General features: G+C 53.4%; 3 protein-coding genes across 5 annotated transcripts in view; 2 read left to right on the top strand and 1 right to left on the bottom strand.

Moving 5' to 3' along the window:
- Nucleotides 1–9,434, top strand: part of LOC101800187 (uncharacterized) — a 39,108-nt gene extending 29,674 nt beyond the window's left edge. The window contains exons 6-16 of the mRNA XM_027469135.3: nucleotides 714–871; nucleotides 1,225–1,326; nucleotides 2,122–2,319; nucleotides 3,907–4,466; nucleotides 5,092–5,350; nucleotides 5,886–6,093; nucleotides 6,972–7,114; nucleotides 7,355–7,468; nucleotides 7,632–7,835; nucleotides 8,253–8,346; nucleotides 9,151–9,434. Coding sequence (XP_027324936.3) covers nucleotides 714–871; nucleotides 1,225–1,326; nucleotides 2,122–2,319; nucleotides 3,907–4,466; nucleotides 5,092–5,350; nucleotides 5,886–6,093; nucleotides 6,972–7,114; nucleotides 7,355–7,468; nucleotides 7,632–7,835; nucleotides 8,253–8,346; nucleotides 9,151–9,214 — 2,104 coding nt within the window. The 3' untranslated portion in view covers nucleotides 9,215–9,434. The remainder of the gene's footprint in view (nucleotides 1–713; nucleotides 872–1,224; nucleotides 1,327–2,121; nucleotides 2,320–3,906; nucleotides 4,467–5,091; nucleotides 5,351–5,885; nucleotides 6,094–6,971; nucleotides 7,115–7,354; nucleotides 7,469–7,631; nucleotides 7,836–8,252; nucleotides 8,347–9,150) is intronic.
- A 608-nt stretch (nucleotides 9,435–10,042) lies between these two features.
- On the bottom strand, nucleotides 10,043–15,545 carry LOC113845254 (uncharacterized). Of its 2 annotated transcripts, XM_027469138.3 has the most exons (5): nucleotides 15,388–15,545; nucleotides 14,934–15,051; nucleotides 11,744–13,131; nucleotides 11,459–11,634; nucleotides 10,043–10,848 (listed from the first exon to the last, which is right to left on the bottom strand). In XM_027469138.3, exons 3-5 carry the CDS (start codon nucleotides 12,126–12,128, stop codon nucleotides 10,471–10,473), a joined length of 939 nt encoding a protein of 312 aa, XP_027324939.3. In that variant the 5' UTR covers nucleotides 12,129–13,131; nucleotides 14,934–15,051; nucleotides 15,388–15,545; the 3' UTR covers nucleotides 10,043–10,470. The 2 variants fall into 2 exon arrangements, with proteins under 2 accessions (XP_027324939.3, XP_027324938.3); XM_027469137.3 differs by lacking the exon at nucleotides 14,934–15,051 and having other exon boundaries at nucleotides 15,388–15,543.
- Nucleotides 15,546–15,911: 366 nt separating this feature from the next.
- Nucleotides 15,912–24,007, top strand: RNPS1 (RNA binding protein with serine rich domain 1). Of its 2 annotated transcripts, none has more exons than XM_038186738.2 (7): nucleotides 15,912–16,012; nucleotides 18,420–18,575; nucleotides 18,883–19,074; nucleotides 20,286–20,388; nucleotides 21,030–21,183; nucleotides 21,651–21,792; nucleotides 22,994–24,007. In XM_038186738.2, coding segments are annotated over exons 1-7 (855 nt in total). In that variant the 5' UTR covers nucleotides 15,912–16,010; the 3' UTR covers nucleotides 23,100–24,007. The 2 variants fall into 2 exon arrangements, with proteins under 2 accessions (XP_038042666.1, XP_027325374.3); XM_027469573.3 differs by lacking the exon at nucleotides 15,912–16,012 and adding an exon at nucleotides 16,129–16,373.
- The last annotated feature ends 110 nt before the right edge of the window (nucleotides 24,008–24,117 follow it).

The raw sequence follows: 24,117 nt of genomic DNA, 5'->3' as shown, positions 1-24,117 counted from the left end.
TATAAAACTCTACTGGTTAATATCATAGATTTTCCAATACCACTTTCAAAAAGAAAAGGTTTTCCTTAGCTTTAGGATGGAATTTCAGGTCAAAATGAGGATGAGGGAAGGACTTTGTTATCTCTGGTAGTGATGATTCTCACCTGGCCCAGGTGGAAATCCCTGCTCTGCTTCACCCGGTCCAAGGCTGGAGGCTGGGCTACTCTTCATTTTAGTTGAGCCACTTTCTTTTTTTCTGGTTTTTGAAGAGCATAGATTTTTCCCCAGTGAAGTTTAAAGAGAACATTAGTAACCTCAGACTTCTGTGAGACACGAGTACTGTTTCCTTTATATTTGAGGCATATGCTGCTAACTGGAGAAAGAGAGGACAGAGTGGGTGAAGGGCAGTGAAGCAGGTTGAGGAGCAGAGGCAGTGAGGCGCCGCTCACATGAAGTTGCATGGGTAGGAGCAAGCAGTAATAAAAATCATTTGGGCAAGCTCTTGCCTGTGCTTTTGCTCTTGGACTCCTTTTTCATCAAGCTCTTGGGCGCCTTTTTCAGATAAGGAGGCACTGATGAGGGTGGGATGTGTCTCCAGACCCTGTGAAGGAAGAAGACTTTAAGTGCCTGGTTTCACCCTATGGTGCAGGCAGATGTGAGTGGAGGGTGAAAAGCACTCATGTCTCTGGCTGCCAGGCTGTGATTTCTCTCACATACAGGTCTGTTTCTTTCAGGCACCAGCTGGGAAATGTGTCCATGAGCCGGTGCAACTGCTGCTCTGTGACCCGGGACTCCTTGTCCTATGTCCTCAGCCAGCCTACCCCTGGCAAGTTCAATGATTGCCCCAGCAAACGCTTCAGCCAGACGGTCTCCTTCTGCCTTCTTGTAGCAGGTGGGTATCAGATGCCTCTGCTCCTCTAGGTGGACCACCTAAGGACAAGAGCATGTGCTCAAAGCCAGAGCTGTCAGGACATCCCCCTAGGGTTGTGCTGGGGTACGTGCAGATACACCAAAGGAAATACAACCAGGACATCTGACTTTTCTCTGCAGTATTGTTCTTTGTGGCCATGTAATCTGGGCTGAATTTCCCCAGTCTTCATTCTCGTATACAACTGCTCTGGGTGCAGTGGAACCGTTTGGGCCCTCAGAGTGATGAGCAGGAGCTGAGTTGCACCATCCCAGAATGAGCTAGAACCGTGAATGAAGTTGGAGTGGCTAGGTAACAGTAGGCCTTTTGTTTCCTAGATTGCCAGGAGTGGCTCTCAAAGTCAGAAGAAGTCCTGACAACTCTCGTCCAGGCCTTTGACCGATCCTGCAGCTGTGGAGTTTCTCCTGCCTACTTCAAAGGTGAGGTGGTCAGGAGTGGGGCAGCCCGGGGACTGCCAGGGGCTAATGCCCATCCACTTCTGGTTTTCAGCCCTTGCTTCCCTACTGAATTGCATCCTCCTGGCTTGGATCCCAGCTAATCTAGACTTGGTGCTGATCATGAAAGCATTGCATGTTAGACTTAGAGTTGTGCTGTTCTGCAGTGCGCTCCCATCTGCAGCTCTGCCAGCCAGCTCACATCAGTGCTCATTTGCAGACCACCAGTTATTTTGTCCTTGAGCATTTGCTGTCAGACAGATGTGGCAACAGGGCTGATGTCTCAGCTGAGTTTATTGCCTAGCTGGCTTTGTGAGCCATATGAATTAAACCAAGTTTTGGCAGAAATGCAAGCGGACTTACTGGTCTGTGTTGTTCTTCTGACATCCCTGCTAGATTAGTACTCAAGTGTGATGAGCACATGCAGATACATGAAGAGAAGAGCCATGACTTTATAGCATGCATTGTCAGAGATAATATGTTCAGCTCAAGATGTTTAGAAGCCCCAAAGTGATTGTTCCATTTGCTGTTGGGGCTGCAAGGCTTCTGAAAGGATGAGGATGTACCTGGGTGGGCTGCGTGACCTGGTCCAAGGCGTGGGCAGACGATCTGCAGGGCTCACAGCGTTGCACTGACAGCACAAGCTGCACACCCAAACCCTTCCCCTGCATCAGTCTGACCAGGAGGGAGATGAGCTGCTGAGCTCTGTGTCCTTTCCAGGAGAAAGTGCGTTTTCAGAGGGGTGATGGCACTGAAGCTGTTCTCTTCTTGCCTCTGCAGATTCAGAGGTGGCCTGTCAGGACCTGGGGCTTCTGTTCACCACCCTGCTCACTGCAAAGTCAGAAGACCAGCTGAGCAGCCTGCTGCTAGCCTTCAACACCTTCCTGGAGAGCCCCAGGGTTGTGAGTTTTGACAGAAGGAATATCACAGCAGAAAGCTCCTGCTTCAAGGATATTAACGTGCCAGACTTACCTCCAGGTACCGGTCATCATTCATGTATGTTGAGGGACACCGTGTTTGAGGGTGGGCGTGTGGATCTAGCTCCCCACAGCAGGGAGGTTTGCGTCCCTGCGTTTCCCTATCTGACAAAGATCCCCTCCATTTCTGTCTCATCCAGCTGCTACGTGTTGCTCATTGTCATATTAAATGGCGTGGATGAGTGTATTGAGTGAACCCTCAGTGAGTTTGCAAATACACCAAGCTGAGTGGTGCAGCTGGTACACCAGAAGGAAGGGATGGCATTCAAAAGGACCTGGTCAGGCTGAAGAAGTGGGCCCATGTGAACCTAATGAGGTTCAACAAGGCCAAGAGCAGGGTGCTGCACCTGGGTGGGGGCTATCCCAGCGGTGAGCACAGACTGGGAGAAGAACTCACTGAGAGCAGCCCTGTGGAGAGAGACTTAGGGATTCTGGCAGACAAAGACAAAGACAAAGATTTTCAGCCCAGAAAGTGAACTGCATCCTGGGCTGCATCAACAGAGGGGTGGGCAGCAGGGGTGGGAGGGGACTGTGCCCCTCTGCTCTGCCCTTGTGAGGCCCCACTTGGGGTTCTGCATCCAGGTCTGGGGCCCCCAGCACAAGAAGGATGTGGGGCTGTCAGAGTGAGTGCAGAGGAGGGCTACAAAGATGATCAGAAGGCTGGAGCACCTCTCCTGTGGGACAGGCTGAGAGAGCTGGGGCTGTGCAGCCTGGAGAAGAGAAGGCGCCAGGAAGACATCACTGCAGCCTTCCAGTACTTAAAGGGGGCTTATATAAAGGACGGAGAAGGACTCTTTAATTGGGTAGATAATGATAGGACAAGGGGGAATGCTCTTAAACTAAAAGAGGACAGATTTAGTCTAAACATTAAGAGGAAATTCTCCACTGTAAGGGTAGTGAGGCACTGCAAGAGGTTGCCAAGAGCAGCTGTGGATGCCCCATCCCTGGAGGTGTTCAAGGCCAGGCTGGATGGGGCCTTGGCCAACCTGATCTAGTGGGTGGCATCCCTGGCATGGCAGGGGGTTGGAGTTAGATGATCTTTAAGGTCCCTTCTGACCCTGGCCATTCTGGGATTCTATGATCTGGAATAAAAGCAAACTGTTGTTAGAGCTATTAGGCAGAGTATTGCCAGGACATTTGTAAGGGGTCTGGAGCACACAGATTTAAAAAAAAATAAACTAAAAAGTGGGGTTATGGTCAAAAAGATATTCAGCTCCTTTATTTTACTGGTGTCTGTATGCAGACAAGCTGTGAGGAGCCATAGAGGGAGTTTCTTTACTCTCCCGTGTTTCCTCTGGGTGCAGGGACACCTCTACAGGCTGGGGCTGCGTGTGAGGGGCAGCTCCCATTGCCAGCAGGCATGGGGCTCACGGAAGGCATGGCACAGCCCGGCTCCCTGTGGGTGCTGCAGAGGCCCATGGGGATCTCTGCGCATTGTTGCAAGAGGAGGAATGTGTGTGTTGGGGTGCTGGGCTGGCACCCCCAGTCTTCTGCTGAATTTGGTCACACCCCAGCAAAACTGTGCAAAGCTGTTCTTTGCCCAGGGTGCTGTGCCTGGCCCGCGTTCATGACATTTCTGCTTTCCAAGGTGTCCCATCACAGGTTCCAGAGGGGACTCGAGAGCCCTCTAGGCAAGTGGGTGAGCTGCTCATCAACGAGGTGAACCCAGACAACCCGGGGGGAGGAGAGGACGCAGAGTACATAGAGCTCTTCTACACTGGACGGACTCACTTTGACCTCCAGAGATACTGGCTGGTCCTCTACAATGGCAGAAACAGCCGGGCCTACCGGGTGCTGGACCTCTCCGGACACCACACGGACGAGCTGGGTTATTTCCTGGTGGGGAGCAGCACCGTGCACCCAGCACCCATGGTCAGGCTGCCCCCCAACACCATCCAGAACGGGGCCGATGCTGTGGCTCTTTACTACAGCAACAGCACCCTCTACACGGTGAACATGGCTGTGACCGCTGAGGGGCTGGTGGATGCTGTGGTGTACACGTCCCGAGCGGATGAGAAGGCAGAGAAGCTGCTCGAAGTGCTGGTACCGGGGCAGAGCATCCTTTACGAAAATGATTCTCACAGCACTGAGGATGAGTCCCTGAGCCGCTGCCACGGTCTGAGTGCAAGACTCCAGAGCAGCTTCCAGGTGGGTTGGTGGCAGGTGTCTGTACTCCAGCTATAGCCACTGGGAAAGAACTGGTTGTGTTTCGGTATGGCCTTGATTCGGGAAAGCGAGGCGTTCTGGTGACACGGTAGCACAGCACTTCACATCCCTGAAACTCCGTTTCCCGTGGGCCAGAGTGTGAAGGACCTGCCTCAACCACTGCTGTGATTAATTTGTGTTAATTTGTCCCGACTGTTCTTCCTGTTTTTAAGTGTTTAGCTTTAGATAGCTCCCCCGAGGGAATGCTGGCAGAGTATGTACACTTCTCCTGTTCCCCTGCTGATGTCCTCTGGGATCAGGCTGACACAGAATGCTCGGGTCAAAAAACAAGGCAATGAAAGAAGCAGAAGAGGTCTGCTGGCAGCAGGGAGGTGCTGAGTGGGCTCTGTGGTCATGTTCAAAGGGATGTTTGCAGTGTGAGCGGACCCCACATGGTGCTGGCAGGGATGGGACCCCGGAGCAGCTGGGGGGAGGCAGAACTGCCATATCCTTGTCGGGCCTTACCCCTGTGGGGGATATGGACAGGCAGTAGGGATGTGAGCAGTGGGCCTTCCCCCCAGAGCAGTGGGATCAGCGGCCATGGCAGCAGCTTTGTGTCTCCCCATAGGTGACGGCAATGACACCGCTCGGGGAAAACTCCTGTGGTGGCCCCCATGTGCCATTGCTGCCTGCTGTCCGCATCAGCGAGCTGGGGCTGGCTGGCAGCAGGGCCGGTGGCTTTGTGGAGCTGCAGGGGCCGCCGGGGACCAGCCTAGATGGCCTCAGCCTGGTCATCTTCACCAGCCAGGAGGGAGCCGCTCATGGCAGCGTCCCGCTGGGTGGCAACCTCAGCGCCTCAGGCCTGCTGCTGCTGGGCGACAGGAATGGTGAGACGGGGCTGGGGGAAAATCTCCACTCATCCTCTGATGGGTCTGTTACTTCTGTCTTTTCTCCCTCAGCCATTCTGTTATGTGTTTTTCAGTGTTTGTTCTTCCACTGGGGCTCTGCCAAGCGGGGAAGGTGGGAGGGCTGGGTGCTGGGACTGGGGGCCTTGGGGGATGCAGGGCCACTGGGGCTGGTTGAGCCTGCACCCTCCGCTGCTGCTATCTCCCACTGGCCCTGCCACAGCATTGCCTTGGCACATCTGCCTGTCTTGTTTTTTGTTGGTGGTGGTTTTGTTTGCTTGGTTTTGTCTGTGTGTGTTTTGTTCACCTTAAACTCTGGCTGGCCTGCATGCAAAGAGCTCTACGTCTCAGAGGAACCTTGGGCTTTTCAGAAATAGGCCTTTGCAGCAAGCAGGCCCTTCTCTCAGCTGTGCTTTGCCCCACTCACCATCACTATTTTGTCTCACATTTCTATCGTTGGAGCTCTCTCCAGCCTATCTCTAGATGTTCACCCTGTGTATTCTCCTGGCGTTTCCAGACGGGACAAAATTGATGTTTGAGGACATTGCTGCTAGCAAAGGCTCCAGCGCTATAGCTCTGTACAGCACCAGCGTGATTCCTAGTGGCATGAAGGCAACGTCAGAGAACCTGGTGGATGCCCTGGTGTATACATGTGGGCCAAGCATGGTGGGAGGCCGCTTGGATGTCCTCGGCCCATTGTACACTGTGCCCTGCAAGGATGACAGGTGAGGCCACTTCTCTGGAAAACATCTCCGGGTTCTTGGTGCCCAGAGCCTCGGTTTGCACATCACTGAGCTTGCTGCCTTGTCCTGTGTCCTGTGTGGCTGCGTGTATTCACCAGCCTTGTGAGGGAAAATGGAGAGGTGGGGAGGTCATCACAATGGAAAATGCTTCCTCTCCTTTGGTGTGGGGAATTGAACTTTGTTACTCCTCTGCTTGTTTAACTTGCTTCTCCCAAGGGATGTAAACGGCATTGCATGAAGGAGTGCAGCCTTTACAAATAGCAAGTGTATACACTTCTTCGACAAACTTTTCCTTTGATTTATTTATTTATTTTTAAATCCCAGTGAGCAGAACAAAACAAAACCTGGCATTCCTTTCACTCCAACATGGCATTTGCTTAACAACAAATGGGGTTGAGCCTTTCTCTTGGTGGGAGTGCCAGCAGAGTTTCTCCTGTCCACAAGGTCACCTCTTTTAGCTAAATCTGTCATCCTCATGTCCTCTGCCTTGCTGTCCTACCTCATTGATGGAGGCTCCAAGTTTGCAGCCTGCCCCCGTGAGCACGTGTGCACAGAGCCACAGCCGTATGGGTCCTATTTTCCCAGGAAACAGAGATCTCCAGCTTCTGGCTAGCTTAAGCACGCACTGAAATACCTTCACCAGAAACCAGTCACATCAAATGGGTTTGCTGTGGCCAAGCTCAGGTCTGACGGGGTCAGCTGGACCTGTCTCTGTGACAGCCCTGCAAAGGCTGATGTCAGCTCCAGCAAACTGTTCGTCATCCCCAGCAGTGTCGGGCATGGGGTGGGATTTGTGGATGAAGCCTCGAAGAGAGGTGTGAGAGGCACTGCTGAGCTCACATTACTCTTCTGGGGGACAGGCCTGTGTCCCTGAGTCGCTGCCCCTCCGGTGATGCCAGCGCAGAGCTACAGTTTGCCATCTCAGAGCCTACCCCTGGTGTGCAGAACAGCTGTCCGCAGGATGCCTTTGCCGTGGCTCTGGACTTGTGCTTCCTGACACCCAGTAAGCAGGGCTGTGTGCCCCTCCGCCCCCCTTATCCCTCAGGGCACCTCCCACCCCCCGTATCTCCCAGGGTGGGCACCCTGCTCCCTTCCCTGGTGCGTTGATGCGATGGAAAGCACACCACTATCCCAAGCAGGCAGCCTTGCTTGCAGTTTCGGTGTGCGGAGCGCAGTTGGGAGGCAATCACCAGGCCTGAGCTGCATCCAGGCAATTGCTTCTCCACTTCTCCTCGTCCCTTAGACTGCTCTGCCTGGACCGTGCACCACAGAAGGCCACTGGAAAGCTTTAGAAGGGTCTTGTTGAGCTCCCTGGAGGAGGAGTGCTCCTGTGGCGTCTCTGAGCTCTACCTGCAAGGTCAGTGCCCCGCTCCATCTGCCTGGTTTGCAGTGTCCCCCCCTTACCCACGCTGCTGGTGCCAGGCAGGGAGAGTTGTGTCCCTGCCCCGCCGAGGCCAGGAGGTCTCATCAGAAGCAGAAAGGCTCCCCCCTGCTCAAGGTGTGCTGCTGCTTCTCCACAGGGCTGAACCTGACGTGTGTCAACTCCGTGGTGAAGGTCTCGGGCCGGGTGCGTGCTCGGCTGCCGGCGCAGCAGCAGTCCATTGAGAGCTGGCGCCGAGGCCTCCTGACCAGCCCCCACCCCTTCTCCGTGGATGGAAGAGTGCTGAAAACCAGCCCTGAGTGCATCGCCCCCAGAAGCACACCAGCGTCATCACAGAGCAGTTGTGAGTCGGGAGCAGAGCTGTGCGCGGGGACCTCCATCCAGCGCCACCAGCGGGGCTGAGGCTGGGCTCAGACATCTGGTGCTGCTGCTTACACAAAGCTGTCTTGTGAAGCTGAGGGGTCGTTAGACGAAGCATAACGATGGCTGGCTTCCCCTGGTGCAAGGGGCAATGGGGTAGCCACCCTGCCATGTCCATGTCCCTGCAAGTTCAGCTGCCCCATCCCCTAGCAAGGCCGGGGCAGCCGTGTGCTGCTGGGCGCAGAGCAGAAGCCCTAAAGCCAGCTGCTCGAAGCTGGCTGAGGCTGGAGCAGGAGCACTGTGGAGTGTTTGCAGGGGGGCTAGGGGGGACGTGATGGGGCTGGAGCTGGCTGGGCAGGGTCCTGACTGCAGTGCCCCATCTCTGCCTTCACACCCTCAGCCTTTCTGCGCAGCTGGGAGATCGCCCTGTTGGTCGTGGGAGCTCTGCTGCTCGTGCTCTTGCTGGTTGGCCTGGCGTTGCACTTCATCAAAAGGTAAGAAATGGTCATTAAGGTTAAGGCAATAATTGATAAAGCTGTAAGTGACACCAGGTGTGTCACTGAGCATGATGTAAAGCCCATCGGCCTCGCTTACAACATGTTGTGGGGGAGAGCAAATTGCTGAAGGCTTGTGCACGAGGGGCAGCGAGGGGAAGAGCTGCTCCTTTGAGCAGACCGGGAAGTTACGGGTGGTTTAGCATAACCTGGAAACAGCTTCCATAGTATAGCACAGCACCATTTTAAACAATTACTTGGTGGCCCTGGTGTTATTAGCAGGTAGACAGCTGCTTAACACTTGAGTGGTCAAAAACAGTGTTGGTGGGTGTGTTATTTAGCCAGTTTAGGCAATTTATTTTGGTGAATATTCTGTGATCTGTTATCGTTGGCTAGGATGCTGCTGGGCAAGTGTTGGAAGTTTGGAAAGTTCTTGAAACACATTGGAGAATAGAAAAAAACTCTGTGTATTTTATAAAGGAATGTAAAAAATACTTTAAGTCAGGCTTAAGGAATCTCTTGGAAAACAGTGTGGTTTAAAGATGATCTACATGTGCCAGGTGACGGTAGGTGTTCTGCCCTGGTTTTCCCCAAAATGCTAAAAGACACCTTAGTAAACTCTGTGCCTGCTGAAGGCTGGTCATCCAGCCTCTTTATTTTAAGAGCAAAGCTGAGACGCAGCTTTAGTATCACTGGGTGAGTTCCTGGCACCAGGACACAGGAGAGATGGGATTGTCATTCCCTGCCTCCTGCAAAAGAGCAGAGCAACTCATTTTGCCTTTTACTTTGTCCATTGCTTTTCAGACATCCCCAAAACTACACCAACATTGAAATGAACGACTGCAGGGAGATGGCAGCAGACTTCTAATGCTCCCAGGCACAGCTGCAGTGGCAGAACCACCTCCACCACCAGGGCTGGACTTGTGGATGCAGGCGGCAGAGCGGCTGTTCTGCTCCCTCTTCCTCCACAGCTGCTGCAAGGAGCTGTGTACGTATACGTGGGTGTATACACAGACACACACATCTTTCTGTACGTGTGTCTACATTGAGAGTTTGGATGAGTTTGGAGAAACAGGCTGGTGAACGACTTTGTGCTGACTGTGGTGTAACCAGAAAGAAAGAAGTCTCCTTGGCTGACACACACCCCTGAGGCAGCCCAAGTCCTGCAGCCTCCCTTAAGGCCCTGTCACCCAGACAAGGGTTGTTCTCAGCATTGTGCCTCTAAAACCTCTCTGCTCCTGCAGCTCTGCACTGCCAGCAGCCTGCTGTAGGAGAGCCCTTGCTGCTGGGGGACCAAAGCCAAGAGTTCATCCTTCTCACTCACAGAAAAAAGGGTCAGAGGAGAGGGGAGTACACAGCCCCCCTCCAGGACACAGAGCATACAGAACCCACACCCACAAGAGCAGTGGGCAGAAGCCGGGGGCAGTGACAGACTCCAGACACGCTGAGATTCTGGGGGGTGAGGGGCTGACCTGGGTAGAAGCTGCTCAGTTTAAAGAGTCAGCTTCCTACACAAGTGTGATTTATCCCTACCGGTGTGGTAGCTGATGCCAGGCCCCTGGCGATGTCCCTGGTGTGTGGAGAGGTGGGCCCGCCTCATGGTGCTCTGCTGGCTGTGCCCAAGCCAGGTCCAGCCCAGCTGCTAACAGGGTGAGGGGGAGATAAGATAAAGAATAAGATCCCACGCTTTCTCCACTATGTTTCTCAACCATAGCCTTTTACTGAACAAGACCCTGCAGGGGGCATTCCTATGATTGTCACAACACTGACCCTCCTGAGAGGAAGCCTCACCTCGAGAACACCACCCTGCTGTGTCCCTCCCAGCTGCATCTTCTCCTTGCAGCTCACACGAGCTGCTACAGTCCATGGATGGACTGCTCAGCTCCAGGACCTGCCAGGATGGGCAGCACGGGAGAAGCAAGCTTCCCCTCCCTTCTTGTGCCCAGCAACCCCTTTCAATCAACAAGGCTGAGGCAGAGCAGTAGGGAAGCAGCAATCACCTCTGCTGGACACCCCATGTGGCCCTCAGGCAGCTGCCACAGCCTCTGAAGGCTTCAGGACCTCATCCTCTGGCAGTGCTGGCCTGCCCTGCGGATGGGGCAGCCCCGACAGAGCACCTTAGGGTCAGATGAGCTCCATCTTGAACTGGCTGAAGTTTGGCACGGTGGGCGAGGGTTCAGCCACGCTGCTGAAGGGGACGCAGGGCTGGTTGGCTGGCACGGCGCCGTGGCTCACGGTGGAGCTCAGCTGCTGCAGCATCAGCAGCATCTCCTGCTGGAGTCGCTGCTGGTGCTCCTGCTGGCGCTCCAGGCGGCACTGCCTCTCCAGCACCGCGTGCAGAGCCTGGCTCAGCTTCTGGATCTCTGCGTGTACAGCATCCAGCTTCTCGGCAGTGGTGGGGGAACCAGGAGCAGGGGGAAGCACTGCTTCGCCCCAAGCAAGGTGTTGATTTCCAGGGCTTGTGGGGTTCAGTGGGGTGGTCTGTGTGCTGGCATCTTTGACCTAGAATAGCAGGAGGCAGGAGAGGAGTGGAGGTGAAAGATCATTAACTGCTCCTTCAGTGGGGATAAGCAGGAGAAGGATTTATTCTGTGCTTCATGTGCAAGGCAGAAGGGAACAACCTTTGGACTGCAGTGTTCTCTGACCTGCTCTTCCTCCCTGCCCCATCTCTGTGCCTCTGCTCCGTGGGCACATGCATTGTGCTACCTGCTGCCAACTGGGCTGCCCATGCTCATGCCAGGCAGGTTTGCTCTGCCGGGATGGAAGCAGTGTACCTGGGGTGTCCCCTCCCAGCTTGCAGACCAGCCACATTTGCTGCACCATAGCAGATATGGAAAGGTGAGGGCTGCAAGTAGAAGATGCAGCAGGGAGGGACACAACAGGGAGATGGAAAGATGCAAAGGCTCAGCCTGACTCAGGGCTGTGCTTTGTACCCAGGATACCTGGTGCCAGTGTCTTGAGATCCCTGCAGCTTGCCACAGCCACCAGGAAAGCTGCTCTGCCCGTGGGAGCCACATGTGCACCATGAGGGGCAGGACAGACCCTGCCCATGCAAGATCTGGGCCTGAAGCAGATGGGCCCTCACACCCCAATGTGCCACCCAGCACCCTACCTTGTTCTGCAGGAGGAGAGCCCTGTCCACGATCTTCTTTGCCACCAGGGCTGGGTTCTTGGCAGGGGGCATGACGAGCTGCCCTTGGCCAGGCAGCGGCTGTGTGGGGGCAGGTGGGGTCCCTGGTGTTTGGCAGCTCCCTGGAGCTGGGAGGGCACCTGTGGAACCGCTGTCACCTGCGAGGGACAGAAGAAAAATGCCTCGAAAGGAGACTCTGTCCCCAAACCTTCTGGGGGAGAACAGGGAGCCTGCGCCAGGGCAGGCCTGGATGGGGCCCAGCCTTACCCTTCCCAAGAGGCAGTCCCACAGGCAGGGCCCCCCCCGGCTGCCTGCTGCCCTGGCAGGACGAGGCCACGCTGACGATCTGGGTGCCCTCCTTGCCATCCTGGCCGCCAGTAGGAGCCCCGCTGGGCAATGTGGGGGGCCGAGGGCCTGGAGACTGGGGCAGCTCAGCCTCGTGCCCCTGCAGGGGGAACCAGGGCTGCTCTCCACCCCAGCCACCTGCTGCTGGCCCCAGCTCCAAACTCTTCCTCTTGAGGAAGAGATACACGGCCTGTGGCGTCACTCGGATGTTGTCCAGCTCCAGCACCTTCTTGATTTTGCGGAAACTCAGCCCAGCCCTGCGCAGCTCCACAATCCTTCTCTTGGCGTGGTCATCCAAGCGGCCCATCGCTGCCGGTGCCTACATCCCCGCCATCCTGGCCAGCCAGTGGCACCTCTCAGCCCCACGGCACGAAGTGGAGTTGATGGGGGGGGACACGGGGGCACTGCATCCACTGCTCGGGCTCTGCTAGCACTCTGCTGCCAGGCTGGTGGCCCTGGGGCCACGCTGCGCCAGCCCCAGCCACAAGCAGCGATGCAGGTCCCAGCCAAAGAGCAGGAAGGAGATGGCTCTTCTGCCTGGGGGTGACCAGGGCTGGCCCAGCAGCCTGTCCCTTGCTCACGTGGGACCCCTCAGAGCAGAGGGTCCAACCTGACACCCCAGTCCCACGAGGGCACAGAGGATGATGCCGGGCTCAGCTTCACCCAATATCATCAATGCATCAGCGAGGGGCAGGGCAGAGAGCAGGACCAGAGCAGGTTCAGGAAGGCACGCGTCCCTTCTGACAGAGACGAGCCGCGTTGCTGGAGGACAAGGCAGAGGAACAAAGAGAAGGGGAACTCCAAATCCACTCAGAAAGCCATTTCTGGGCCCACTACCAGTCTCTGTTGTTACAGACCCCTCAGAGGACCACGCGGCGCTGGGACAAGCAGCTGGCTGGGACAACTGGACCCCCTCATGGCAGGTGAAGCCACAGCTGCCTGGGCAGCTCCTGTTGTGGTGCCACGCAGAGGCTGCTCCCCAGCCACTCACTTGTGCAGTGCTGCAACCTCCTAGCGGTGGCAAGTCCACTGTGCCTGGGCCTCAGCAGCTCGTGGGTGCACAGCTGTGCTGTGGACGTGTCCCAGTTCCCAGCTGGCATCCCCAGAAGCAGCTCAGCTCTGTGGGGAGCTGGGTGCAAGCGCAGGCCAGCAGCAGGTCACGGTACGAGGCTGGCAGGTCCCTACTGGAGCCTCGCTCCTGCTTGGTGGCTGGGGAAGTTGTGGCGAGCAGGATCCAGGGCGCTGACGCTTGTGGCGTGGAAACCGTCAGTGCCTCAGAAATCAGGTCTGTAGGTGCCGCTGTCCTGTACCTTTGAAAGAAGTGAAAGCAAACGTTTATGCACCATTGTAAAGAAGGTCCAGGTACGCGTGTATGAGTGCACATCCCCTCCCTGATGTGCACAGCTGGGTGAGGGAACAGCGGGGGGGACATGGCCACGTGCTGCGTGTACGTGGGTGGCTGTAGTTGGGACTGCACTGCAGGTACAGCCCCCAAAATCACACCTACGTGGGGTAAACCTGTAAGTCCAGAAGCACATCACAGCTGCGTGTGTGTGTGCCTACTGTCACAGTGGACGGGTTTTCCATTTCCTTTCAGCTTCCTAACTCTGCAGGCATTCATTGGAAAAATCAGTGCTGCATCCGCTGCCTCACACACACACTTTGGGGGTTCACTTCCCCAAAACAAACAGCTCCCAAGAATTCCCACAGGACAGCACAATGCTCTCCAGATCAGCAGTGTCTGACAGGGACCACATCAAGCAGTCACTGTCAAGCAGATGAGAGCCAGAAATCTCTTCCAAACCTTGCTTCCCTCGGTACACATTGGTCTCAAAGAAAGACACCGTGTTTTGCCAGCCCAAATGGCAGAGACTCTTGCAGATCACTCATGGAAAGGCACAGGGAGAAAGAAAAGGAGCTGCTTGTTTCGATGCAGCAGTTGTGCCCCTTTGCATTTTACTTCCTCCATGGCAAAAGAGAGAGGCATTAACCAGGAGACACAGACTGCACTTTGATCCCAAACTATTTGTATCTAAAGGCCACCCCGCACCCCACTAGGGATGTGAGAGGGACCTCATAGATAAGAGCTCCGCATGTGGCTCGGTCTCTCCGACAGCTCGGGACTGGCTCCACCTCTAGCTAAGCCTTCGTTTGCTTAGGTGCCCTCTGAACATTGAGTTTTCCTGCACTAAATGTTCTTCCCATTCCCACAGATGAGCCCATCGTCTGATCCCCACTCTGCAGAGGGGATTTGCTGCAGGAGCTGGATCCTTTGTCACGCAGGCAGCTCGCACAGCACAGCACAGAGACCTTTACACTCCCCTGGCATGCCAAATGTTTGTTACTTTCCAGTAACGGGTGGGAAGGAGGAGCAGGGGGGAGGAAAAATGCAAGGGAAAGACCCAGGAAGCCTTCAAGGAGTTTACCAGAGCTGTGGTTTTGCACAGGCAATGGACCTTGCTTTAATTCTCAGGGCCAGCCCAGGGTCCTCTGAAGGTCCCTAAGTTGCACAGGAGAAGCCAGTTCAAGCAGAGGCTTGGCAGGGGCAGGGGCAGGCAGAGCAGCAGTGCTTCATGGCAGCGCAATCACCCGAGCTGTGCTCCCACACCAACCCTACCCCAGTTCCAGGTGCCTTTTCCATCTTTTCATTTCAGTGGCTATCAGGAAAACAGAAATGTCCCATCCCCTACAGGAACTCCCTGGAGCAATCTCACCAGGGCTGACCCTTGGTTATTTCCCAAACGAGCATCTCGCAGAGGCAGTTTCCATGCACAGCACAGGCAGCACCGCAGCCCCCAGCTGGGACCCGCACTTGCCCCCACCCACCCGAGGACTTCACCACTCCCAGGACATCTTTGCCCAAAGCTGCGTTTGCTGTTGGACAGCCAGGCCTGCTGAAGGGACCTGGCTTCAGCCTGCCAGTTTAGGCATGTGGCCAAATTTCACCCTGGCCACCCTTTCCCCAGCTGCTGCTGAACACTCGCAGTGCCTGAAGCTGGTATTAGCCATAACCAGAAAGCTCCTTTAACCAGGAAATCTGCTGGGAATGCTCCTCCGTAACCGCACACAGCAACACTCACAGCAACCAGAGGACCAGAGCCCCCCTCCTCACCGTGCTTACTCCTTCAGCTCTCCTGCTCTCCGCCCCGAACGCATTAGGTGCCAAACGCAAAAACCCCACGGGAGAAGGGGAACGAAGGCACCACGTCGTGGCTGAGCGAATGCAAGACCTGGGGAGGAAGAAGGGTGTGAGTGCGGGTGAACCACAGCTCCCACCACCTGACCGTGGCCCCGGGGGCAAGGTGCAGGCTTCTCCTCGTCTCCTCCTGGCCCAGCCCGGGGGCACCCCCAGCAGAGGGGTCACTGTTGGACCCCGAGGTTTCAGCCCTGGGGAGACGCAAGCCCAGCGGCTGCCACGATTCACGCTGGGAAGAATCAGGGCAGGCTCAGAGCCAGCAGGGGCTCAAGCACTTGGCAGTCTGCTGGAAAATACAACCCCCCCCCCCGACCCCTCCGCCCGCCCCACGCCCAGGGCAGCCCCCGGCCCCCCGGCCCCGCGCCCGCACCTCGGGGGCTGAGGGGCGGCAGCCGCGGCCTCCCGGAGCCGGGGGGGGACTCGCGGGGCCCCCGCCCGGGCTGCGAGGGAGGAGCCCGCCCGTAACCCTTTCGGGGAGCCGGGGCCGGGCCGGGGGGGGCCGGGCCGGGCCGGGCAGCCCCTCCCGGTCCCCCCCCGGTAGGCAGCGTCCCGGCACGGGGCTGAGCGCCGCTGCTCGGTGGGCGGCGGAGCGCGACTGCTGCTCTGCGCTCCCGCACTGCCCGTTTAAAAAAAAATAACAAATAAAAACACAAAAACAACAAAAATATTTTATTTTATTTTAAATTTTATTTTTTTAATTTTATATTTTTTATTTTTTACATTTTTTTTTTATTTTTTATTTTTCCCTCTTCCCTCTAACCACCCTCATCTCCACGAGTTTTTTTAATTTAATTTTTATTTTTCCTTTTCTCCCTCCCCCTGCGCCCCCCCCCCCCCCCCGCCCCCGCTCTGCCCCTTTAAGCCTCTCGGCCCCTCCCTCCCCCCCCCCACCCCCCTCCCGTGACGCCATCGCCCCGCGCCCCGCGGCCCCGTTCCCGCCCGCGCTGCGCCCATCCCGCGCGACGCGGCCCGGAGCGGCGGCGGCTGCCGAGGATGTGAGTGGGGCCTGGCCGGGGGGGGCCCATCCGCGGCCATCCGGCCCGGCCGCCGCTCCCAGCGGGCTCTCAGCCGCCCGGGGAGGCGAAGGGGGGCGCGGCGGAGGGGATGGGGGGCAGATGGCGGGCGGATGGCGGGCGGGGGGGGGGCGCTGAGGCGCCGCGGCCTAGCGCGGGGGGCGGGCGGGAGGCGGGAGGCCGGGCCGGGGAGGGGCCTGGGCCTGGGCCTGGGCCTGTGGCGGGGCTGCCGGGCTCCGGCCCGTTGCGGGCTGGGCGCTTTGTGCGCGGCCTCGCGGGAAGGCCGCGGCTGGGCCTCGCCGCACCGGGGTGGCGTTGAAGCGCCCCCAGGCTCTGCGTCCTGGTGAGGCTTCCAGCTCCGGGTGCTCCCGCAGCAGCTGGGTGTCAGCGCTGGCTGTGTTGGCCTTCAGCTGCGCTCCCTCCCTGCCGTGCACCAGTAGGGCCAGAGCTGAGCTAACAGTTCGGGGCCTGATAGCTCCGCACAGCTGAGCTGATGGCAGCACAACCACGGTTGCAGGAGTAGTTGGTGTGTGGGAGGAAGTGATATAAACCCGAGTGGTTGTTTAGAAGGGAGGTGAGGAAGGAAAATGTCCTGTTTTGTGTGTCCAGGAGCTTGTCTGTTCTGTTCTTCCCAGTGGGTCAGCTGGTCTGTCCCAGTGGTCTTCTATTTCTGAGCAGGGAAAGCATGGAGCTGCTTAAAAACATCCTACAGCTTAATGGCAGGCACAGGTTTGCTTTTGTCAACCACCTTTAGCAGCCCTGGAGCAGTCCCTGGGCTGCCTTCTTGCTGCTGCAGGTGGTAGGGAAGGCCGGCTGGTGTCACGTTTGTGCTGCTGCTTTCTGTTCTCTGTGCAGAAAGGCGCACAGGAACAAGGTGTTCCTTGGCTTCTGGAAGCTGTGGTGGGCAAAGTGTGCAAACACTCGCTTGTGTTGCTTGTTGTGGTGGCTGTGTCAGGGAAAACCCTGAAATGGAAAATAAGGAGAGCCAAGTTCAGCTGTTCAGAAGTGATCTCTTCCCAATCATATATTGAATTAGAATTCAGAGAACAAAGCAGTTGATTATTGGAGTTGGGACACCAGAAGCACAGAAGCAATGAGACCATTCCATGCAACAAGCTTGAGAGTTTTCCTCTTGTTAGCTAACTTGGCCTTTGCACATGGAGGAGGAAGTGTTTCCAACACCACGCAGCACAGTGGCAGTTGTGTCACTGCTCGTAACGCTGGCACTTCAGGGGGGCTCGTGCCCGTTCTTCATTTCCCAAATGTTTCATTTGTGGGTAGGTAATTGGCATCACACCAACTCAAATCTGCCACGTGTTTTAGCAGTTATTAAAATTTATGTAGAGGAAGTTTTTAATTCGGATGTTAAGCAATCTTAATCTGGTCTTTCTAAGGCTGAAAGAGCTTTGGGAGGAGCTTGTTAGGGTTGAAAGCAGCCGTAATTGAGTGTGGGTTTTTTTGTTGCTGAAGTTTTCAGCAACGCTTCTTGACCAACGTATGCTCTGGGCCACAAATTGGCTGTGGAGGAAACCAAAGCTTGCTCTTCTGGAGGTGAGGCTGTCAGGAGGCACGAGCTGCATGTACGTCCTGCAGAGGAGCTGGGTGTCCTTCACCTGCCTTTTCTGGGGAGGGTTGGAGAGTGAGGGCCCTTTGTACTTGAGGTGCCAGTGCGAGCAGGCACAGGGTGGGCTGTGAGCAGCAGCACAGCGATGTGTGCAGCTCAGGGACCCTGCAGAAGTTGGTTGTCCTCCAGTCTGCTGCCACTGCTGCAAAGCAGCTGTGCTCTTTCATGCCTATCTGTTAACTTCTTCTTTCTAAGCACTTTTATCTTGTCACTGGGCTACTCTTCGGAGTTTATTGCACTCAATTAGGGACCAGTTCTCAGAACCAAGGAGTTAGAAGTGAGATTTGAGATAAGTGAGGCCCATTGGGTGCTGATTTGGATTCCTCTGAAGGGGAAATGGATTTATCAGGAGTGAAAAAGAAGAGTTTGCTAGCACTCAATGAAAGTAATAAAAAAATCCAACACTAGGTGATCATTCCATCCCAGTTTTTAGGCTTAATGAAACCGGGGATGTTGTAGGGTACTAGGGCCCTCCCAGGGAGGGTGAAGAATTGGAAATGCTCCTCTTTCTATGTGAATCTGTATGTGACAATTTATGGATGCTGTAGTTGTCACCTTCAAAGCTGCTGCTCTGTCATGTAAAATATTTTCTTTTCTAAAAAGCCCAGACTTACCTAACACTTAAGATCACTGTAACTGCAGAGCTAGAGTTACGTTTGAAGTTCAACGTTTCATGTTGCCTTTCAGTTCCTTGTCTGGGTGCGGTTTTCCGTTCTTCTGTGGCTTTCTGTATCAAACAATCCCTTCTGCAATTTGTTCTTTAAGGGCTCCCTCACCAACCAAACGCAAGGATAGGTCTGAAGAGAAATCGAAGGACCGATCAAAGGACAAAGGAGCCACGAAGGAATCGGGTGAAAAGGATCGTGGTCGGGACAAGACACGCAAAAGACGTAGTGCTTCCAGCGGGAGCAGCAGTACCAGGTAGCTACTGCTACAGAGAGTAACAAAAACAACGTTTTCAGAAACCATCAGCAATACGTCTGGTTCATTTCATTCCCCGTGTCATGGGCCCATTCAAACATTGCCTTGTGTTAGTCACAGTAAAATTGTGTCTGACTTGAAGGGTTTTGGGTTCTGTGAGATACAAATTTCATTTGGCTGAACTAGTGAGCTATGGAGAGTCGATTTTTAGTGTTTCAGCTTGCAGTTGTTTTCTTTGTAATTATGATAAATTTTTCAGCTATTCTTTTTCTGGGTACACCGCTCATGTTTTTTTTTCCCCTGTCAGGTCCCGTTCCAGCTCAACTTCCAGCTCAGGGTCCAGTTCCAGCACTGGTTCTAGCAGTGGCTCAAGCTCCTCTTCTGCCTCGAGTCGCTCTGGGAGCTCCAGCACCTCGCGCAGTTCCAGTTCCAGCAGCTCTTCTGGATCCCCCAGCCCATCTCGACGGAGACACGACAACAGGAGACGTTCCCGTTCCAAGTCAGTTCTGTTTGACTTTTAGGAATTACCAGATAGCAGGCTGAGTTGCATGTAGAATACAAGGGTTTTATCAGAATAGTTTTTTTTGTTTGTTTGTTTTGTTTTTTTTTTTTTCCCTGAGGACAGTTTTCCTTTTTTTTCTTTTTTTATAAGTTAGAGATCTGGATTTTGTTAGAATGGGTGTGCTCCTTTTACTTACAATCAAAATATATGCCCTGCAGAGATTAAAAATCTCATTTTTAAGGGTAATTGCTACATACTATATTTTCTAGAGGCAGTGTTAATCAATGTTTCCCCATTAGAATGGGAGTATAAGGGCACCAGATGACAATAGAGGTCTTTATATATTCCCTGTAAATAATAGCCAAGAGCAACAGAAAAGCCAGGGCTGATAATGGTGGGTAGGCTGGTGTGTGTGTATCTTCTCTTATGTGTAAAGATAAAACGGGTGGGGACCAAAGGAAGCATTTTTGTAAGGGTGGCAATCAAACTATCTTAATACCCATACAGGTTTTCTTCCTTTGAATAATTCTGTAAATAAGGTGTGGAAGACTGATAAAATCTACTGAGGTGTTATAATCCAGTTTGCTTTTTTAGTGTGTCCCTAATTTATGACAGTAAGATTTAGAAGAAGCCTAAATACAGATGTTCTGCCTACTGGAGTTTTTTTTTTTTTTTTTTAAACTGGATAGTAATTTTAAAAACCTGCAAGCAAAATGCAGCATGCAGCTATTTAAATAGTTCGGATGTGATATTTCCAGCCCTACATAGTGAACAGAAGATAGAGAAGCACAGATCACTAGATCCATTCATTTTTGCTTGCTTTCTTCCTTTCTAATTGTTGTGTTAAGTGATGTTTTTTGTTTTAACAACTACAAAATTCTGTAACTACTGCCAAGAACTTTTGAAAAAATGTTTGATAAATTTCAAATTTATTTCCCTAGCTGTGGTAGGGCTAGAACTTAGAGAAGAGGGGAGTCTCAGATTTCAGAAGGTTCTAAAGTAAAAGCAGACAAGTCAAATGTAAGTCTTGAGATGTTTCTGAGTAGAACACTACCACCAGCTCAACACTTCCTAACCTGTAATGTCTTTGGAAAAATTCTGCCCTCGCAAGAAAAATTGTACTTTTAAAAATCACGTGCTAGGGATTGGCTTCTGGTTTTTGTCTTGCTTTTTCCCTAAACTATAAACATTTTCTGTTGTGAAATCAGGTCCAAGCCACCCAAGAGAGATGAAAAGGAGCGGAAGAGGCGCAGCCCATCACCCAGACCCACAAAAGTACACGTTGGAAGGCTCACTAGGAATGTGACCAAGGTAATGGCATGCTCGCCTGGAATGCCAAGCTTACATATCTTTTGTGGGCATTTGTTGGTGGCTTTCATAAAGCCTTCGATTTTGTTGTTGTTGTTGCTGGACTGCTGCCAAAATAACTCTTCTGGGAATTCTTGCTTTGTGTCCAGATTGATGAGTGAGGAAAACTTCGTAAGAATCTCACTGAGTCAAATAGAGTACAGGCTTCTGAGACTGTAGTGCTAAAAGGTTTGTCTGCTTTGTTGGAATCCCAGACCTGGTACTTTGCCTTACTATGAAGAAAACTGTCAAAGTCAGGACAGTAGCAGAAATGATCTGGGAGGCATTAAGAACATCTGGAGGCTCTTGAAGAGGGTCTGAAGAGAGATGTTCTGGCAATGTAGTTTAAAGGTCTTCAGAGTTCAGGGAGCTGAAAAAATGGTGTTTTTAAAAAGTACTGAGAATTGTAGCTAAGAGTTTCTGACTAAGGGCACGGGCCCATTTTCATAAGGTCCCCAAGAGGGTTTTTAGCCAATTTAGTGCTGTGGATATCTTGAATTTACTGCTCTGTGCCAGCCAGACCTGGGCGGTGGTATATGAGTGGTAAGAGGCGTATGGGACACATGCCATAAGAGTGGTCCTGAAGTTCTGCTCTTTCTCTGCAGGATCACATCATGGAAATATTTTCCACTTATGGAAAGATTAAAATGATTGACATGCCAGTTGACAGGCTAAATCCACACCTCTCTAAAGGTTACGCTTACGTTGAGTTTGAGAACCCAGATGATGCTGAGAAAGCCCTGAAACACATGGATGGAGGTAGGTGTCAAATGTTGAAGGGAGGCTGGGTGCTTTTTAAAAAAAAAAAGTCTTTGTAACAGGTGGGCTTGGTCTGAAAATGAGCGAGAGATGGCGTAGCTTTTGGGTAGCTGATCTGAAATACTCTCATTCTGTTTTCAGCTTGAATGAGTTTGGCTTTTGTGTGAGTTCAGGACAGATCCATAAAAACTACAGAAACACTAAAACTGTTTTTTTTTTTCCAAAATAAAAACCCAATAAAAATCTTTAAATTTCTGCTAAAATCCTTCCAGATTAACATCTGATGGGATATTTGATTTAGAAGTCCAGTGTGTAGGTGGCCTTCATCAACGTCAGTCTGGAGCGGGTGGTGGAAGTAGAGCTGTAGACAAAGCTTGTGACAGAGCTGGGAGTTGCAGCCACGTGGTCTGTAGATGTTGGTGCTGGAAAACGCCTGCATCACCCTGCTTCTGTCATTTCATGCACAGGCCAGATCGATGGGCAGGAGATCACCGCCACGGCTGTGCTGGCGCCACGTCCTAGACCCCCTCCCAGACGCTTCAGCCCACCCAGGAGGATGCTGCCACCACCACCCATGTGGCGTAGGTCACCGCCTCGCATGAGGAGAAGGTGAGAGGTGACAATTTGTATTTCCTTCTCAGTGTAACAAGAGCGTATCGCTGAAATACTCCGCGTGAGGACAGTTTCATCCCATTGGACTTGACTTGCCCTTCCAAGTGATGGTAACTCGCACCTTTTGGGCATCAGTTGAACCCAGGCTGTACTTGTGAAGTGCTGGCAGTGACCTGCTGCCGTCTGAACACAGTCTGCTGGAAACATCAGATGAATCAGATGCTTTCCAGCCTGCTCCCTGGAGTCCCTTCCACGCAGTGCTTTGAGGCTTTTTGGAAGTCCTTGCACCTCTCTCCCTCATTCCTGTGCGTGAGAACATGGCCACAAAGCAGCCTTCCCGCATCAGGCAGCTGGAGTACACTGACCCCAGGGTGGGACCGGGCACGTACACACCTGTTGTATGCTGCAGGCTCCGAAAGATTTACCTGAGTGCATTGAGGCAGCCCTTTCTCAGGATCTAGGTGAGCTCCTCTGTCTTGGAAGCCTGCTGAAACTCTTGTAACCAGTAAAAGCGATTCCTGATTGGTACCAGTTGATTGCTGAGTGGATAGATACAGGTTGAAAAGAGAACGTGGCACAAGATTCACTGCTCGTTAGTCCTCCATGAAAGACACTTTTTACTGAGGTCATGGAAATGAGGGATTGGATGGTTTGTTTGCTTCCCTAGTCTGCCTTACCATCCTGTCAGGCTCTGTTAATGTTCTCTGGCAGGAACCTTGGTGTCGCACTGGTGGCTGCATAGATAATTGTAGTACTGAAGTTCTTGAAGCTCAACTGTTTCTTAGAGTGAGAATTCCCCTAAGAAATGGCCCTGTGGTTCTGTGCGACTTGGATAAACACTTTCCCTGAACCTCACTGTACTTCAGGAGCTGAAGCTGACCTTGCACAGGGAGGAGAATCTGATGCAGAATGAACTTGAGTTTGTTTTGCTTGAGAGTAAATAAGAATCTTGTTTGTTTTTTGGATATTAAGTCTTTCAACTTCAGAAGCAGAGGGACAGTAGCTAGAACATCCCTGCTATAATAATCCTCTTTGAATTGCCTTTTTGCTCCCTGGCTGAACTTCATTGGAGCTCTTTCATTTATTTTGGAGGGGGACAGGGAGCATTGATTTGAAAAGGTGGTAGGTGAGCTGACAAATGACTGGAACCTGTTGTCCATGTCTCCTAATAAAAGCTTTCTTCATCCTTCCCTGCCAGGTCCCGATCTCCTAGGCGCAGATCCCCTGTCCGCCGGCGATCAAGATCCAGATCTCCTGGACGAAGGCGCCACCGCAGCCGCTCCAGCTCAAACTCTTCACGATAAAGCAAAAAGACTGGACAGCTTTTTATTTTTTAACTTAAATCCCATGTAACTAAATATTGTACCTTTTTTTATAATGGGTCTGGGTGAGGAGGGGGTAGAGGGGGAGAGAGAAAGAGAGAGAGAATCCTGGCAGTGAAAGCGATATAAGAGGAGAAATTTCCAGTTCCTGGCCATTAGATAGCCTCTGTTGTGGGGCTTCTAGTTTCTTGGCATTGATTGAAATTATTTCAAACAAAAGGCTTTGATTTTTTTAAAGGCTACAAAAACAGCATCTCCCAGCTAAATGGGTGGGAAGATGTTGTAGCTTCTCTTTCTCCAGTTTAGCAGGCTGCTGCTTGATGATTTCCAAACGCTTAGCACGCTGTACAGACGAGCATGTAAATCTTGAGCTATTTTGGAAACCCTATAGAGTTAGGACAGGGAGGCGTTCATCACTAGGATTTTCAGAGCAGCTGAAAAGTGCAGATAACCGAATCTGCCCGAGGCTTCAGTACCGAGCTGTTGCTTTGCTCGGGTGCTGAGGCGCCGAGTTCCTGCGCACCGAGCTCCCCTGCGAAGCCACTGCCAGGGGAACGCTGCGGACACGGTGCAGCCTGGTGAGGTGGGTGCTGCAGGAAAGAAGCTGGAAGCCCTTAGCGCAGGTTTGGAGCTGCTGCCCTGAGGGATCCCTGCCGCCTTGCCTGGAGGTTTGGGGTGAGAGTTTCCCATCCAGCCCCCGGGGAGCGGGGGCACCTCCAAGTCTCTGGGGGCTGCGCCGCTGCCCGGAGAGGCGCGGGACTCGCCGCCTCTTGTACAGTCGCTCCTATGACGTTGCTGGTTTGTTCCGTTCCTGTTTCTGTCGTTGTTTTGTACGGTTTGTAGCGTTTGTAGCGGGGCGGGACGCGCCCAATAAAGCCGCAGGGCTCCGAGCTCCGCCCGCCTCCGCCTCGCTCCCTTTGGGTTGGGGGGGGGGTGTTTTGGGGAGGGGGGCGCTGCGCCTTTAAGACCGGCGCGTGTTGTGCGTGTGACGTCACGCGGC

Source organism: Anas platyrhynchos, chromosome 15 (genome assembly GCF_047663525.1).
Source record: "Anas platyrhynchos isolate ZD024472 breed Pekin duck chromosome 15, IASCAAS_PekinDuck_T2T, whole genome shotgun sequence".
Taxonomy (NCBI): domain Eukaryota; kingdom Metazoa; phylum Chordata; class Aves; order Anseriformes; family Anatidae; genus Anas; species Anas platyrhynchos.
Note: the sequence above shows the minus strand (reverse complement) of the source record. Positions and strands in the feature narration are given on the sequence as shown.

Bases quoted from the DNA above. Each gene is read 5' to 3' on its own strand.
- LOC113845254 (XM_027469138.3), bottom strand. From the start codon at position 12,128: ATGGGCCGCTTGGATGACCACGCCAAGAGAAGGATTGTGGAGCTGCGC. The intron at 11,635-11,743 runs GTAAGGCTGGGC...TGTCCCTCGCAG, and splicing joins GGGACTGCCTCTTGGGAAGG to GTGACAGCGGTTCCACAGGT. The intron at 10,849-11,458 runs GTAGGGTGCTGG...CTGCTATTCTAG, and splicing joins CTCTCCTCCTGCAGAACAAG to GTCAAAGATGCCAGCACACA.
- RNPS1 (XM_027469573.3), top strand. From the start codon at position 16,144: ATGGCGGGCGGGGGGGGGGCGCTGAGGCGCCGCGGCCTAGCGCGGGGG. The intron at 20,389-21,029 runs GTAATGGCATGC...CTTTCTCTGCAG, and splicing joins TCACTAGGAATGTGACCAAG to GATCACATCATGGAAATATT. The intron at 21,184-21,650 runs GTAGGTGTCAAA...TTTCATGCACAG, and splicing joins CCTGAAACACATGGATGGAG to GCCAGATCGATGGGCAGGAG.